The sequence below is a fragment of the Camponotus vicinus genome, unplaced genomic scaffold (assembly GCF_025532165.1).
Source record: "Camponotus vicinus isolate PSW18456_S1 unplaced genomic scaffold, iyCamVici1.0 SCAF_11, whole genome shotgun sequence".
NCBI lineage: Eukaryota > Metazoa > Arthropoda > Insecta > Hymenoptera > Formicidae > Camponotus > Camponotus vicinus.
Genome location: NW_028141947.1, coordinates 13,857,678 through 13,876,574, shown reverse-complemented (window position 1 = coordinate 13,876,574; position 18,897 = coordinate 13,857,678). Strand labels below are relative to the sequence as shown.

Below are 18,897 nucleotides of genomic sequence, written 5' to 3'. Positions count from 1 at the left end.
AAAGTAAGATTCGTGTCTCAAAGTAATATTTCAAAACACGATAAAGATTTATATATATGTGTATAAGTACACTTAATTTTGTGTTACATATTATAAAATATTCGCTTATACATATTTTTTAAGCGACACGTTAATAATTATATCACTGTCGAAAGAGAGTTTACCAATGGTAATATTGTTATTTAACTGATCAAATGTCGTCCTCGTAAATGTCTCACCACGTAACAGCGGCGATAATCGAACTACGTTTGCAGCTTTAAACGTGCACGAGTATAAATCGGCATGGTCTGTTCATCCATTAAGTCTTATCGGGACAACCGCAATTTTCACCCGCGCGGCAAGCCGACCCCGCCTCGAACTTGACGGTTATAAATCAGAGGAACGCTCGATATTTGTCGGCTTCGAACTTTAAAAGTTCATCCAAGGTTATTTTGTCCGTGTCGAACTCGACCGCGTTAAGGGGTGAAATATGTGAAAACAGAGGCACGTCAACGTCGCGGTATCTCGACGGGGAATCCAATCGGATCTTGCAGCGTAGGCGCGTGCACGATTGTCATCAGAAGGAAAAAATAACTAAAGAGCAAAAGAATCGATAACTTTTTATCTATGTCGAATGCGACGCTTCTCCTGGGGGTAAAAATGACTGGCGAACGCGATCAATAATATACGTAATAAGAAATGAGAAAATGCAACGGATGTTATCACCCGTCTAAACTTTCTGGCTGTTTATCGGATGATATCAGAAAAAACTCTACCGAGAACTCTGTATGGCGCACACAAAGATAAATAATTAATTATTCTTTTCGATAAAGCGATGGTATGATAGAAACGCATACTCGAAATCATCATCATTTCCCATCGCGCTGATCTCCAACTTCCATAAACCGTCTTAACGTTATTCATCGCTCTCTTTATGTCTTTTACCGCCTCCAGAAAATTCGAAAGTGATGTACGTGTATTATCAAAATTCTGTTTAAGTTTGCTGAAACATTCTATTAGGGATGCTAGATCGACTTTAATCATGGAACAAATTTTCGACAAAGTGCATAATAAAGTACAGATAACTGATCGTGATTCCAATTAAAAGAGAATGTTTCGAGAAGCGACGACGAAACAGATCGATCGATCGCAATAAATTGCCATAATGTGCATGACTTTTAGTTTTAATCGATACGTTGCGTCGTGTCATTTTCTTGCGCCAAACATTCGAGCTTTTATCGCTATATTAACATTTATCACGTCCAACAAGAAGAACACTGAAGTACTCACTTAAAATATACATCGCGTATAAGCGTAGCACGTTCTCCATATCGAATTTTATCGCCTTTCGTCTTTTACGATCCTTCGACTAAGATCAGCTCGGGCAAATCTGATTGAATCAGCTGCAATATTCTGCGAAATGTCGCAGCCAATATACTATTCTATTTTAACGTTATTTTTTATAACGTTATTTAATCGTGACATAAAAGAGAAGTATGAACTACACGATCACGTAAATACTTCTTTCCATTATTACAAGTTTGAAGTTTTAAGGGAGAAATGAGACAAGAATATTTTTCATATTAACGATAATTAATTTTTTTCATATTAACGATAATTAGTTCTTTCATATTAACGATAATTAATTTTTTAATTGAAAATTTAATCACGTATTTCTAACATGTCGTCAAATATAACAATAAACGTGTAAAATTTGTGGAGAAAAGCATTTTTTTTTTTCATGAAATTTGTTTTAAAATCGAAAAAGAAATAGCTTGCGGTAACAATGCTTCTAACTAGCATAATGTGAGTAAAGAAGACTCGAGAATTTAACGTTTAATCATAAAAAGGATCGCAACAATCGCTATTGTCACAAAAGAATTCTCGTTCTTGCAGTCGATCGCAGTTACAATGACGCAAAGAAATGGCGAAACAATTTCCGAGCAGGATACATAATCGTCGCTGTAATTTGGAAAGTTACTCTGCGGAAATATAAATCGGAAATCGACTAATCTGAAGCTCTCTCGAGGATATTAGCCGGCGCTGGCTGGTATCGCGACGCCCGGATGGACAGCAAGTAGTCTCAGGCGGCTTTGTCCTAAATGAGCGGAGAGAGGACCTTTTCATTTTGAATGCATCGGAGAATCTGGGTCAATGCTGCATCCCACCCGTCCGCTGCACGTTGTAAACCCGCGCGCGCGCTTCACGAATAAACGCAGCGAAGTCACCAACCGTCCGATTTTCCAGATTTTCGGGGACGAAAGACGCACCCGGGGAACGTTCATATAATGTTTCGGTCCAGCGGCCTCGTTAAGCTTACAGCAAAGTAATGAGATTCAAGATAAATGGCTCATGACGATATTAATCGAACTAGACGAAGCTCGTCTAATTTTCATTTTTTACGATTTTATATTTCCGAAAAATACAATGTTACAATAAAATAATATCATTTATTTATGTTAAAATTATATATAATCATTGGTCTTGATCTTGCACGTTAATTCGAGCGATAATACTCTTCTCTTGGGCAAGTACCGTCCTTTAATAATAATCCCTGCTAATGCTTAGACATTCAAAACGGAGGATTAGTCTGAAACTAGGTTTATTTCATTCTTGAATGACGGCGTGACTGAAAACAACGATAGTTTATACAAGCATTCGAGATGGCATTGTATTGCGGTTTGCTCGAGCCTGAATAACGGAAAGACACTTTGTGCCTTTGCTACAACAATTCGTGGTTTTTAAAAGGATTCTTGAGCTTTGCGGCATTCCTCGATAATGCGAATAAATGTTACTTTCGCATTCCTCGAGATAGCGGTGAAACATTGCCATTTAAACGGCAAATAAATAAATTTAATGTTTAGGTATCTTTGATTAAAGTAAAAATGCGACTTAAGGAGAATTTAACTCTTCGATATGTTTATTCATAGGGCGAAGAGGATGAACCTCCAGAGGCCTTGGATATGGGCTGGCCCAGCAGCCCGAGGAAAAGGCTGACTTACATCTTGGTCGCGCCAATCTTATTTCCTCTTTGGTTAACGTTACCAGATACGAGAACACCTAGAGGTAATCAGTAATCACCTTTTTATACTTGTATGAATGCAAACGAATAATATAACAAATTATTTTTCGTTCGTGATAAACAGCTCTTATTTTGCAATGTTATCTTTCTCAGTTTGAATGATTAAAAAAGATTATGCATAAAGTATAAAACGCAACATGTATAAAAAAGAAGATATAATTTGTAATATTTTATAGAATTAAATAAGAGTAATTATTATAGAATAGATTTGTGATTTAAAAATTAAGCGAAAATCTATTGCAATCGTTTATATTTGATTGATATGATAGATGGATATTTGCGCCATTACTAATTCCTTACTCGATAGCCTTTTCTTTTAATATTTTTATTCGCTGTTGACTGTTCAAGCGATATTAGGTTCCTCCATACCGACGAATAATCGGTTCTGAATAGAGGCAGATGAAAACTGGAGCAAAGACAAAAGCAGATCCTTTGTAAAGCGCAAGAGCGATTAAGCAGTTTCATTTGCATATCTTGCGCCCATTGCAAGACTCACTCCTTTCTTCCTGAAAAGTCAATTAGGATATTTATGAAACGAATATAGAAACCCTCAAGAACACGAAAATTTAATTCTCCACAAGTATCTCTAATCGATAAATACATTTATGAGCTTCATATTTTAAGCTCTCTTATACCTTGTCTTAAATATTCGACAATAATGTTAAGATGTAAGAATATGTCAAAATAATTTCTCTTTCAATTTCACTCTACCTTATTATTTAAATTATTTGGTTTCTGCGATGACGAATAAAGGAGAATATCTGTTCTCTCGATTACAATAAATTGCTCCAACTATAATAAATATATATATCATATCTCTTACAAGAGATGAGAGAATAGATAGGAAAAGAATTTTCGAGTGATAATTAAATTTGATATTTGATTATGCATTAATTATTATATTTGATCGTCATGCTGATAGAAGTGCATGGATGACGATTTATCGTTCGCCAGAAATATTATCCGAGGAAGGGAAAAAGTTGTAGAGAAGCGTGTGTTTCGAATGCGCCATTAATTACGGCCAAAACTCTAGACCGTTGTGAAGGTATGTGTTTTTTTAACTCGCTAAAAACGCCGAGATCAAATTAAATCCTATCAATCAGCGCAAACATCGCGCCATGTTTTGCCCGCCCGGTATATATATTGACCCCCGAGGTAATATTAGCTCAACTCCGGGAATTTGGGATTCCGAGCCATCGATTTCGCCGAGATGAAACTCGTCTTTCAGCCATAACACAAGAGATTAATTAAATGGCATTTATCCCTAATTCGCCGTATAAATTTATATTTCATGTATTCTTGTCGTGTAATAAGTAACAGTACCTTGTCGCGAAGATCAGCGTGGCGAAAAAATAAGGATCAAATCTTTTTTCGGATTCCCACGATAAGAACATGAAACGATAATCGTGGATTATCACGCGGAAGACGTTATATGTATGGTGATACTATTCGGCCGCTTATCGGAATCGCGAGGTCGAGTGAATCTCTATTGCATTTGGTACGTGCTCCCGTTCCAATTTAATAATAAATGTTAAGATCAACGTGATCGTCACTCGCGCGTTGCTATTATTCAAAGCATCTCGCAGCCACCATTTATCACACGCCTCCTGCATTATCTCGGCCTAATAACACGCCTCTATTGCGATACTGCACAATACCCGCGACGAAAGATATTGACACGTTAATTTCACATCGACGACTGATTGTTGCACATGGATACATAGATATGTACATACTCATTCTATTGTCAACTAAAATTCCGATATGTCCTTTGAATTTCAGCAATCATGGGTCTTTGATTACTGATCTATTAATATGAACGTTACCGCAATCAATTAATGCGAGATTGTACATACCGCAAAACGAATCAAAGATCGCCATCAAATTATATATAGTTTTATTTATTTGTCAATATTTTTATGAAAAATTTATATGCAAATTTCTTTCTTATGTATATTGATAGATTTCTTTCTTAAAAAAAAAAAGAGAAAAAATATATATATATGTTAAAAAAGATTTAAAATCAATTAAAAAGTTAGCAAATGTATCCTCTGCTAAAATATAGGTGCGATTATTTTTTGTATCAAACTAAAAAAAAATTATGATGCGATTCTTTTCTCGTTTTTCAAATAATTAACTGTCCGAATAATTGAACATAATTAATCTCGCTTAAATTAAGCAAATTAATTATCGCGTAATTATTTCATTGCGTATTTTCATTTATTTAAGTTAAAAAGCTAATATGGAAAACAATTTAGTAGTAAAAACTTTCGTTTTGTAATCTCATTCCGCTTTGGAGATTGGATATAATCATAATCATGAAAATAAATTAGTTTTGTGAATCAATGCCAAAAAATTCGTTTCTAGAACGAAATCATTTATATAATATATATTGAGTTCTACTAACAATAAATAACTTCTCGAAGCAAAATTCTTGTTCCAACGTTCTCAAATTAAACCCCCGAGATTCGGTTATTAGGATTAAATTACGGAATTAGATATCTCGAGCTTCACTCTCATCGTCATAGTTAAATACATCATTGATGTCTGAAAACTGATGATTTTTATTAACAAAGAACGACTTTGTCCGCCATTACATTGCTAAGAAAAAATGCTATTTACTGAGAACTTTTCCAACAACGGCATAAATTGTCTTTTTGGACAATAACTATATTGACGATTGTAAATGAATAATTAATTTAATTCACAATTAACTACAAAGTTACACCATCATTAAATCATTAGATTAATTAATTGATGACATCTCTGTAATTTTGATAGCTTTCCTTAAATTTTATTCTATTAACGATATATATTCAATTGCCAATCATCTGTATATCCATAATTATATATTCTCTATTCTGATTTATTATTTTTATACTCGAAACGAACTATATTCGTCAGATTCGTATCCCGTACATCAATTAGCCAACGATATCGAAATGGTAATCGACCAAGCACATTTAACATACTTAAACTACTCCCGTTAATGGAAACTGGAAACCAAGTGATGCGACTAGATCGCTGGCGCCACATGGCTGACTGCATAATTGAGTGAAAGAACATCCTGCATCGTCGCAGCAACTATCTCGTCTTTTCCGACTCGATTTTGATACGGAAAAGATTACGTCGTAATGTCCGGTATATCAACGTTATATACCGGTATATCCTCTTAGCGCTGTTAACGAAATTAATTATATATTATAATTATAGATTTTAGTTATACACCGAGAAAAAAATCTGATTGCATTAATTAGAAATCCGGTAGATTCACTAGTATGTCTGTTGATAATAATACTAAATTTACAAAAAAATGGCATCACTGTGTCCATGTTTAATATAACAAGAAGTTTTATAGATTCAACTAGAAAATATTAATCAAATCCTTATAGTAAAGTCTATAACGTTCTAGTTATAAAAAATCAAGTCTTATCGTGATAACTAGAAATTCTGCTTAGTTTAATCAAAATGCCTTCTCTTAGATACGTCTTGTTGGTACAATCAAACGATTTTTCTCAGTGTAGTTTATATAAACCCGGGACAGGTCACAGATGCCATTCATCCGCTTAATTTCAGGAAAAAAGTTTTTCCCGATAACTTTCATCGGCTCGATCTTCTGGATCGCGGCGTACTCGTACCTGATGGTCTGGTGGGCGAATGTCGCCGGCGACACAGTAGCCATACCGCCGGAAGTGATGGGCCTGACGTTCCTCGCAGCCGGCACCAGCATACCGGATCTTATCACGAGCGTAATCGTGGCGCGGAAGGGATACGGCGATATGGCCGTCTCGAGTTCTGTCGGCAGCAACATCTTCGACGTGACCGTTGGGTGAGCATCAAAATCTTTTAGACATCTCGTCAATATAGCGTCGTCCTGCAATATATTACGTATGAAAGTATACAGCATTTATTTTGTTTCAAAAAATTCCAAAATTTCAATTTTACAAAATTCCATAATTTTGCGTCCAGTGATATCTACTAATATCGATATTATTTCATTCTTGTTACATTTATGTTATTTTGTTTTATCGCATTTAATAAATTGCGTGAATATTATACAATATTTTACAATATTTCTCAATTTACTACGCGTTTTACTTTGTTTTATTCGTGTATGTATCATTGTTTATATAAATGTTGTAATTATTAAAATATTTTTTAATGAAACCATTAAAGAAATATCTTAATTGCTCGACAAATTTTATAAAACTAAAAGTTACTCTTAAAATATGAAAATAAAATATCATTCTGAGAAATATTTTATTAAAATAATATGTACATGTTATATGATAAGAGTAAAGTATATGTATTATTAAAAAAATACGTATATGTGAAAGCGAAAATCGTTTGGCATAAAGTCTTTCTAGTTTAGAAAAGTCGCAACAACGTGTATTTTTCATTGATTCCGCACGTGAATAAAACTTTATGATATACTCTAATATGTATGATAGATATTGCTAGATTCGATAAATATATACAGATTAGATGAGAAGATAAGATAATGATGAGAAAATCTTTCGAAAAAGAATTGTATAGAAAATGTCATATTGATTTTCCACTAGAATTAACTCGAATCTGGAAGAGAAAAAGAGAGAAAGAGAAAAATAAAAAAAAGTTAGAATATAAATTAGCATACATAAACTGAACGATAGAGATACAAATGTCAAAAGGATGTTGAAAGATAAGCATTCTCGACACGTCTTTTATTAACATTTGGCGTGAGAGAAAATTATAACAAAGTGAATGGTGTGGTACGAATAATAAGAGAGAAAACAAATTAAAAAGAAGCAAAACTTTTTTATATTATTTTGTTATTCTGAGATTGCCAGTTCAGTCATTAATTTAAGTATTATAAATTTGCCATTTAATTAATGTCAATAAATTTGTCTCATTAAATTAATATTATTATTTGTTTAATCATCTAATTCTACAATTGTTTTTATTAATCGGGAAAAACTTGGTTTTAAAACTACAAAATATTTTTTTTAATTTATTCAATAAAAAAGACAATGTCCTGCGAGTATTTATACGTAAAATATTATACGCAATAATTTTTCAAAAATTTTCTTGTCGGTAAAGAGCAAAATAGCATAGATACTAAAATGTGTCGCAAGAAACAAAGAAATTTAATATACTCCTGAAAGCATCTACTGCTTTTCCTGTTTTTGAATCCGAGACCCATTTACGTCGCACTATATTGAAGGATCGATTAACGAAAAGGGCCGTGTGCCAAAGAGACCGAAAAGCTTCGGAAAAGAATATCAATCTCAAATTTCGGTAACACTAACTCGTTCGAACGAAATGAGAAAAACAATATATCAGGATAACATTTTGCGACAAAATAATATCAAAACTTGGACTGCAAATATCTAGGTCTCTATAATTTAATAAAGGATAATATTTTTTTCTTCTTTTCTCTTAATCCTCCTTTTTAAATTTTATAATATATCTAAACTCCCAGCTAATGAAAATTATTAATGAAATACGCGATTAACGTCTTTCATCATTTTCCATTTATTGTCATTTCATGGAGCGCTTATTATAATAGTCTGCAGACGTTATTAGCACAGAAAGAAACTGTGCTATTGTTATTAATATTGTGTAAAGAATATGCATAGTCAATAGTTGTCATAATTATATGATGCAATGTTGAATAGAGCAGTATTTAAGCTTATATTTAAACATACATTATTTTGAAGATATGTACATATATTTAATATGTCTATGATTCAATCATTATAAATATATAATTAGTTGTTATCTGTCAACATGTTATGAAGTAATTAAATAAAATCAAATATCGTATAGGATATTGAATATTTTTAAATATTTTAATGGGATTAAATATTTTAATGGAATTTTGAATATTTTTGAATATTTTAATATATTCAATATTTTATTCGATATTTGATTTAATATTTAAATGGGCCTACAACATATGTTGATAGATAACAACTCAAATTATATATTAATTATATAATCTTTAATATCTTTTATAGAAATATAATAGATTTTGTTGCATCAAAACTTATATCAAGATACTTTAGAGCTTTGTCATATTGTTATTATTCATTATTAAAAAAATATCTACGTTAACGTGGCACTTGTTTTCCTCTCTTTCCTTTTAATTACAATATTATTTTTATTCTTTACTCAGAGAAATATGAAAAAAATTAAACATAATATACTTCAGAAAGAAATTCTCCTATTTCAAAAAATTTATAAACTCACATTTATTCCTGCAAGATGCAATATTAATTCATAATTTTTGCATCAGCTGATATCAACCATTGCAGAAATTTTTCTCGATATTACTTAAACAATAGGTGAGATCTTTAAAGAACGGAAATTGATAGGCAGCAGAAACGATTATGGTTCGTAAGATATCAATGGCACAGTAGAGTTCAATAGACGAATCGCGCAATATCGGAATTATTGAACTTCCTCGCACGTGTGTACGTGCAAATACAATGTACTTAATTGTATACTATGTATATATACAATGTGTATACATACATATATGTATGTATAGTATACGTACTCCTATGTACATTTTAGTATACGTACTAAATATTGTGTGTATATATATATATATATATATATATATATATATATATTTTTTACACATACATACGCACACATATATTCTCTCTCTCGTAATACGTTCGCACATGCAATATGAATCAGAATTTTGCCGATGATTAAACAGAGTTAGAAGAGGCGTATGGAATTGTTAGTCAAATCAAACCCGTCGATATATTCTTACTATTTCACTATAATCGCATTCGCTATTCATCCTTTGGCATTGTTATATTGTCAGTGCAAATGTCGCAAATAATATTCCAAATGTCTCATTTTCTACAGATAAATTTCGAAAATCTCTACACGAAACAATTTCATTTTTTACATCGCTAAATAGTGAAATTTTATTTATTTAATAAAAATAAATACTTGTAAAGAACGTGGTATCCGAACTACATGATGAGCTTCAAAGCAACAAAAATTTACCAATTTTTAATTTCTGAGCTCGCACTTAAATATTTAAGCTCCTTATACCTGCTTACACTCAAATTCACTTATTACAGATCTAGATCTCTAAAGTATTAACAGTAAGCGAAAAATTAAAAGTAAAGAGAAGAATTTTTCATTTTCGACATTAACCAAAAATTAAATGAAACAAAATTATCTTGCAATTTTAACACTCTTATTCAATGTGATTTTTACGCGTGATATTTCTCATGCAATCTTTAACGAAAAGCAAAGTTTGTATAGCAACTTGTGGCTGTCACCGATAAGAATTCATTATCGTCTTCCACTTTGTCTTCACGGCTATAAGATCCAATCTTTCGAAATTGATCGCACATCCCTCCATAGCTCTCTCTCTCTCTTGGCAATTGCTCGTCGCGACGAAACATCAGATCCTTTTCATCGACGATCAATCATAACCATGCATTCGTCGAACGATTGCCAACTGGCAGAGAGCTTGAAAGGAAAGTGGAGAAAAATACTTCTCCATATTTGTGCGGAGGCGATTGCGACTGCACGTCAAACGATATATATATATATCCAAGAAACGTCGACAATATTGTTATAGACGAATATGAATTATAGATAATGTACGTCAAATATATATATATATTTAGAGAGATATGCTTTATAGAGAGGGAAAGAAAACGCAACCCCCACACACGCACACGTTTGTACCCGATCGATGCTGCCGGATGATCCCATAATCACAAAGCTGTAAAAAATCTAATAGAATTCGTAATACAAACGATGTAAACATATATTCGGAAAATTTGATCGAAAGCATGTGCCACGTTTCGCAATTTGTGTGATGACGTAATATCATAACGAATATATGCAGTTTTTTATATAATTAAATAAATGTCAAATAAATGTTATTAAATAAATAATTAAATAAATGTTAAATAAAATAAACGATTAAAATATAAGGGATAATTTTTGACAGGTTGACAACATATAACCGTCCTACAAAATAATTAATATATTTCAGAGCGATAAAAAAATATTTATATAATTTCAAGACTTTTTAGAAGTTACTAGCTGGCAAACTCAATATGACGAATAAGAAACCTTCACTAAACTAAAATGTTAATTTCACATAATCCTTCACGTTGTTGCAACTATTACTTACATCTCTTTTTCTTAGAATATTTATTATTGACATTTGAAAGGTATACATTTTATTTTTTTAATTAGAGAAAAGATAATTAAAATAAGAAATATAATAATCAGAGAAAAAGAGAAAATTGGAGCGCAGAGGTTTTTAATTCTATCTGTGTACCTCTCTCGAGGGACGATGATCGTCGGGCAATGAATATAGGCTCGATTTGCGCTTTGGTTCTGCCCGCAGGCTTCCGGTTCCGTGGCTCCTGTATGGTTTGATCTACGGGAAACCCGTGGAGGTGAACTCGGTGGGCATGGTGTGCAGCATAGCGATACTCTTCTGCATGCTGCTCTTCGTGATCATGAGCATCGCCTGCTTCAAATGGAAAATGAACAAGGGACTCGGTTTCACGATGTTCATCCTCTACTTTGTCTTCGTCGCCGTCTCGCTGATGTTCGAGTACGAATGGTTGACCTGTCCGGTGTAGGACAGCCGGTGCAGCAGAGATATTAGAACCTCCTCCGGAAAGAAAGGCGACACGTCTGCGAACGGACGCACACTTACGAGTCTCGTCATCATCATCGTCATCGGCCGACGAGAGAACTCTTCCCCGCGGTGCTAACCGAGGAGAGAACCGCGCAAACCCAGTCATTACCTTCCCGCGTGCGCGTGAAGGAAACTTAATGATCGAACGGCAATAGAGCAGCACCCATGAACACACATATACACAAACGTACACATACGTACATATATACACGTAAACACACATACATGCACACGGCACTGTCACCGATCATCAGGTCACAGCAATTTTGTGTATCACGCAGAGGCGTTTTGTTCTTATAGTCGTGCGAGAGGTGTACATATTGTATAAATCTTGAAATACCTGAAACGAAATACTCGTCTTGTTAAGGATTAATCGAGCGTACCACTTCGCTCGAGTGCGCTACTTTTATTATTTAGGCATGGCGAGCGCGTTAGCCGATCGTGCCAAGGACCAAACTAGCATAATTTTATATAATTCGTAGGAGAATTCTTTGATACATATAATTCGAGTCTCTCTGGTCATATTCTTCTTTCTTTCATTCTTCTTCTTCTTCTTTCTCGTTCTCTTGTTGCTTAATAAGCGGTACGTGCGCGAGACAAATTAATTGCGCAATATCTATATTAATTCACTGACTAGACTTTTGCAACGAAAGTTTACAAAAAAATTATATCTTACATAGCAATTCTTGATCAAAAGCTTTCCAATTCTAATCATGCATGTGCATATCGCATTAGATGTCACTTGATTCGTGCATTTACGAAACTTTTCTTACGCGTTTTTTTGGATATACCTGTACAATCGATAGTAATAATATCAAATTTATATAAAATGCAAAGTTATTTCGTCAGTATAAACAACTTTTTCTCGTTTGACTCCTTGGCACGCTCACGTGTCCGAATATATTATATATAATGTTATCCTTAGAGAGAGAGCAAGTGACCTGACCGTTCGCCGATTTCCTCTAAAGTAGAATTCTCTTTACTTCTTAAGACTCTTATCTTCTAATCGTAGAAATAGTCGATATAACTTTAATCTGTTATGCTCACGAAATTTCAACTCAATGCGGTGTGTTGTTCGACGTTTCGTTTCGACGACGAAATGATGTATGCTCATGAATCTCGAATGTATACATACATTACACTTCATTTACAGTGTCTCTCTTTTTATTTTTGTATACTAATAACAATGCTATATTATATATTATGCGAGCTTTTACATCAAAGAATTACAAAATGTGCAAAAATATTTCATTTCTTTCTACGTTTATAATAAATTTTCTAATACATTACATTAATTATTTTATCACATTATTTTAATTAAAATAAAATTGTGTTTGGTCAATTAATATAAAATGTTTCCTCTATATTCGTAAAATTGTGTTGAAAAGATATCATTGAAAATCTCCAAATATTGATTTATTAAACGATATAATTCAGACACTGGTAAATACATGTCTTACAATTAAACGAAACGGTCGACCGTCGCACCGGATTTTCAGTATACGATCGGAACGGATGTTGCTGTTGATACGTGAATAAGATAGAGTAGCGATAAAAATGCGATACGTTGATTAGCAATCAATTGATCTTGCCTTTGTTGATTATATTTCATTCGCTTTTCATTTTGTTAAATCGTTAGGAACAAGTTCAGGGAACAAAGAGAGTTGGTTCTCAAACAGTATAAAAAAAATGTGTTCATCGATGCATAGCATTAATTTTTATAAGATAGAAAATATTCATTTGATTCATTTCAAGTGTTTAATTTAATTCAGAAAAAACAAAGTATTGTTTCTAGAAAATGTATTATAAATACTATCATGGAAAATCGCCAAAATCGTAGCAATTTATTTATTGCTGATCAGCATTAAGTGAATCCATTCGGATAATGCAATACGTCTCGTTCGCGTAAGACATTTAGATCCGATTCCGAGCGTGTTTTTTTCCTCTTAAATATAATTACTATCATTAATCTCGTAACTATAATCTATAAGCAACATGCGAAAGCAGACCTTCCCAAGTGCATAGAGAAAATTCTTGCAAATCGCAGATTCAAATTGATACATCGCATGAGGATTCTTATAATCAATCAAGACCACTTGTATCGCTTGTTGATGCACTTTACGCACGATCGAATTCTCGTGCGACATTTTCTCTTCATAGAGAAAAGTATCAAGACGATATGCGTTAAATTACGGAACATGCAGATAACGCACTATTATGATACATTCGTGAAAAGAAACGAGCAAGAGTCGTTGCATTTTCCGTGATATCCCATCGCTTGATAATCTCTGAGCAACTGTTCTTTTCGCTAAATTCTTTCAAGTTTTCGACATTACATTACGACGCACTATTACTAAAAGGTATCGTTAGAAAATATTAACTTACTATGGTTATTGTACGTGTACACACAGTAAAGACAAACGGGTAACAGAATGAACGAATTCACGGAAGTATGCATGTGTGTGAGATTGGGAAAGATAGAGAGAGAGAAAGAGAGAGAGAGAATTATAATGGAGAAAAAGGAGAAGAAATATAGGAATATGTATAGGGTTAAAGCGTGACAGAATGAACGATTTTTAAGTTTCAAGTTATAGAACCCGTGTTGTAAAGAACGTTTGTAAAGGATACGTTTTAAGGACATAGAGATAATAGTTATAATGTGATATCGATTAGATTAACGTACAAGATGAGAAGAAAATGTTATTATACCTATCACGTTGAGAGATGTAAACAGAGAAGTGATACTCTAGCCTGAACGCCTAAAAGCGGCCTAGCTTTTTATTAAGCCCACAGCTGACGCAAAAATCGATCCGTGGCGCGAAGAGATAAGAAAGAGACCATAATTATATAAAAAAATACTGTCAACGTTAATTGATAAGTCGAATTTTAGATTATCAAACTCGTACATAGTATGAAGAAAATTCGGCGCGACGCGAAACGCATTATATGCAGAATATATTATATGTACACAAGTATATTATATTCGCATATAACAATATTTTTTTTTCTATATGATCCTGATATTGAATACGTGGAGGACGGTCTTTCGTAGCTTACGCTCTGCATCGCGCCGTATGAGTTATTTTACGTTTAGCCTTCCGACGCTATGTCCACCTGTCTCTCTGATCTGCCTAAACCGTAGCAACGTGTGCAATCCGATTCGCGCGCTCGATTATTCTATAAAATTATTCCGTGCTGCTACTTTGATTTCTCACGCGACGAAAAGCGTCGTGAGCCACACTGTTATGCCTAGAAAGAGAGGCTAAAGTTGACTGGTGATCCGAAATATTAATGTCCAGGACTAACAATGTCAAGATCTGTAATAACAAGACGAAAGCAAGAGTACCAGAACATACTAAGACCGCGACGAAATTTTGTTGCAATCTGTTATATCAATTTTTTTCAACGTGAAACGTAACCGATTATTTGAACGATGAAGAATAGTTGAACTACAATGATATGAGCTTGTGAAAAAGAAATTGTGCAAATATTTGCGGGTACTCGGAATATAGGCAAAATTATAATTACGATGCTAGCAATGAATGGCAGCAATTTTGGCAACAGTACGACCTCCCCTCAAGGTGTCGATTATTAATTGAGATAGCGATGCTCCTTTTTGCGACAGAGCTTTCAGCATTACGTTGAGAAAAAGGATTTCGCCTGCATGGCAATACTGCCAATTAATTCTAAACTCTCTTCCTTTTTATGAAATTTTATTTATCGATATAACCGTTTTGAGACTTTTGTCCACGAGACTTTAATTATAAGTGGTTTCAGTCTTACATCAGGTTTCTACCCAATGAGTAAATTATATCTGAAATTGAAAAGATTATAAATGGAAAAAAGATAAAGCATTATTCTTAAATCGTGTAGGCAAACTTTGAAACACAATCAGATTTCTGAAATGAAAATCTCTGAGGCGCGTGAGCGGATGAACTTTTGCTCGGCGTAAGGAAAAGATGTAATCGCTCGATACGGACGTGACAGCTAGCGGCAAACCGCCCCTCGGATTTAGCAGCGATCACCAGTGGAAAACAAAGCTGGGTTCCTTCGTGACGTCGAACATAAATGGGGAAATGTGTACGAGCTGCGGGAGAAAAGTGGAGAATAGTAGCGAGGCATTTTGCGCTGTGATGTGCGGGGCACGAAAAGGATTAGTCTGTCAGTCGTGAGCGAAACAACGAAAGCGGATTAGCAGTGAATCGCGTGATAAGTCGAAGGTCGTGCCGGAGGGCTCAAAGCGCAGCGGTACTCGCGTAATTTATGCTTTGTAATATACCATAGGACAAACATTATCGACATTGGTGAAGAGAGATGGCCAGTTTTGGTTTCCAATGTCGACTTGAGAGATTAATACTTTCCGTGATCTGCCGGGTTATAAACGTATGCGAGGAAATAGTTTGTTTCATGATATATTTCCCCTTCCAAAATAATGATACGAAGAGGTTTCAGTACAAGACATGCCATTCACTTGGATACTTTTTAGTGACTCGAATTATACATACATAGTTACACACACTTACATACACACATACATTCATATATAATATATTTATCGTTGTGTATAAAATATATGTGCTATATTTTAGTACATAAAAATCGTTTGATTCGATTTTTGCGTTATCAAATTGTCAAAACGCACGTACGCAGGCACATTTATTTATGTAGAGCTGGAAAATAACGAAAAAGAGAGAGAGAAGAAGAGAATTAAATTAAATCGAAGAAAATAAAATTGATTTCAATGCACACATGCACGCACATACATGCACACATACATGTGTAAATTTATGTTCGAGAGATGAACGCGACGAGACGGAGTGTGTTTTCGAAAGATGAAAATTGTTTCGGTTTGTCCGGCAAATTTGTCAAGTCTAAAACGCAATGCATCGATGCCAACCCTACACAAGGGATAAATTTACGTGAAAGAGAAGGAGAACGGAAACAAGTTTTTACTAGTTGGTGCATTCAACCCGAAACAGTATAATCAGTATCCGATAGATGCTTCTTAATTTATAAGGACGCGCGTCTCTCTCGTAAAATCCTTTTGAAATACAATTATATTTTTTACAAACGCTTCATTTTTCCAAAGGTGGCTTTCGAGACTTTTATTCGTGTGGGAAAGGATAAAGAAATTATTGTTATACATATATATATGATCCGTTAGGTCCTTTTATATTTTGATGTGAATGCACAATACGTTGTACCGTTTAGAGTTGACGATAGCTGTTATCTTTTATACGGATACGGAACCCGTCGCGCGCTCGCAAAAACGCTCCAAACTAGACTTTAAGCGACGTTAAGAGTTTAGTTGATTTCATACTTTTTAACGTAGCTTTCGAGAACCGTAGAGGAATTTTTACATCGTGACAAGAGGTCGATAGATTAAAGCCGGGCACGCGACGAGGATCAAAAACGATCCCTCAAATTTCGGCGAGTCGTTAAAAGGGCCGAGTGACACAAATTTGTTCTCCGCATCGAATCGATTGTGTATAATAAGAACGTCACTGTTCTTTCAGCCGAATGACATGATATATAATAGTTACGATACTCGTGGATATAAAATAACGCGGGATATAGCGGAATAAAAAAGGGACACAATACGCACGCTGTGAACGATCCAACAAGATCGAACGCTTCGAATATTTTCTTGGCATTGACAAAGCGCGAACGCACATATCAAAGAGAAAAATGTTGATTATACGATAACTGAGATTACTTGGTAGTATTATTAGTGAGTAATTTAAGTCGTAAGATAATTAGATGAGGTTATACGAGCGCGTTATAAAGTTTCTATAATTACCAGATTATATATAAATATGTATTATAACGTACGAGTCTCGATATAAACGCTGGATCGTCGATCATCGAATCGCGTGAATCGGGGAAGAACGGCGAGAGATGCAATTTTTCGCGATTCTGGGCGATCAGCGTGTTGGACGTGACGTAAATTCGGGAGAGTATACCTCGCGTTTCTCTCGGGCTTTTCTTTTGATATATATTTCATTATTGTCATCTCTTATTAAAACGCCGCATATATATATACATATATATATATATAGGGTTGTACCCCCGTCCATCGCCGCAGTAGTAGATTTACGGGATACGACGCGTAGTTGTAAAAAATCACGACTTACGAGATTAATTAGGTCACCACAGAGTGCTAGAAAAACGAAGAGCGAAGCGAGAAGAAATATAAATATATACATAAATATATATATATATATATAAAATAAATATGCATATACATATATAAATATATAAATACGCAACACACCCACATATAAATATGTAAAATACCTAGCGTTATATACGTTTACGTCGACGATTCCGAGTTGGACGTTTTTATTACGGTAAAAATTTTGTTTCTCGATGTTCATAAGATACGTCTTCGACGCGTTACTTGGATCGGGGCCGAGGCATAATGGTCGTTTTACGCGTGTGACGAGAGTTGCGTTCGGACGAAATCGCTTTTCGCCCGAGAGGACGCGGTTAAATTCATCACTTTGCGACTGCAAGTGCGCTAAGACAATTTTCCCGACCAGAGGCAAGGAGAGAGACCGAAGATGAAGGTGCGTCAACGACCACGTTCGAAAGTTCGCGCGGGACGAATCTCAGCTTAAAATTAGAGGTCGCGTAACCGAGAGTACGACTTTGACGTATAACGGAACTAATCGCAAACATAAAAAAAAAGTCATGATGGACAAAAAAAGACACCCTTAAAAAAAAAAAGAGAAACACGCTGATGTTGAGGAGAAGTCGTGGGGTCAGCGTCGGGAGTTCAGGCCGCTTCGCCGCTCGTGCGTCAGATGACGAACGTGACGAATTCATTTGACGCCCGAGATGGAGGGTAGGATGACGAGTGGAGCACTCCTAGGAGGATCATTGCTAATGATCGTCGCCTTAATGATCAACGATTTCCGCGTCCGGAGGGTGGAGGGGGAGGGAAAGGGCGCGGATCAGTCGGACCGACTTACGGCGCTGGCGCCAACGGGCACGACACCGCGTGTGCAATAAAAGAACGAAGAGAATATATAACAATATTAATATTATTATATACAACATTTTTACGGCATATATACGCGGATACGAAAGTAGAACAAGCGAAAATGATAAAGATCAGAAGTTTTAGGATAATGATATTACTTGTTGTTGTCTACCA

At 34.7% G+C, this 18,897-nt stretch overlaps 1 protein-coding gene across 5 annotated transcripts in view; it reads left to right on the top strand.

The window, feature by feature from the left end:
- The window catches only part of Nckx30c (solute carrier family 24 member Nckx30C), a 53,407-nt gene extending 40,688 nt beyond the window's left edge, over window positions 1-12,719 (top strand). For all 5 annotated transcript variants that reach the window (XM_083081544.1, XM_083081542.1, XM_083081540.1 and 2 more), the window contains 3 exons: window positions 2,910-3,045; window positions 6,638-6,890; window positions 11,439-12,719. In XM_083081544.1, coding sequence (XP_082937670.1) covers window positions 2,910-3,045; window positions 6,638-6,890; window positions 11,439-11,679 — 630 coding nt within the window. In that variant the 3' untranslated portion in view covers window positions 11,680-12,719. The remainder of the gene's footprint in view (window positions 1-2,909; window positions 3,046-6,637; window positions 6,891-11,438) is intronic.
- The last annotated feature ends 6,178 nt before the right edge of the window (window positions 12,720-18,897 follow it).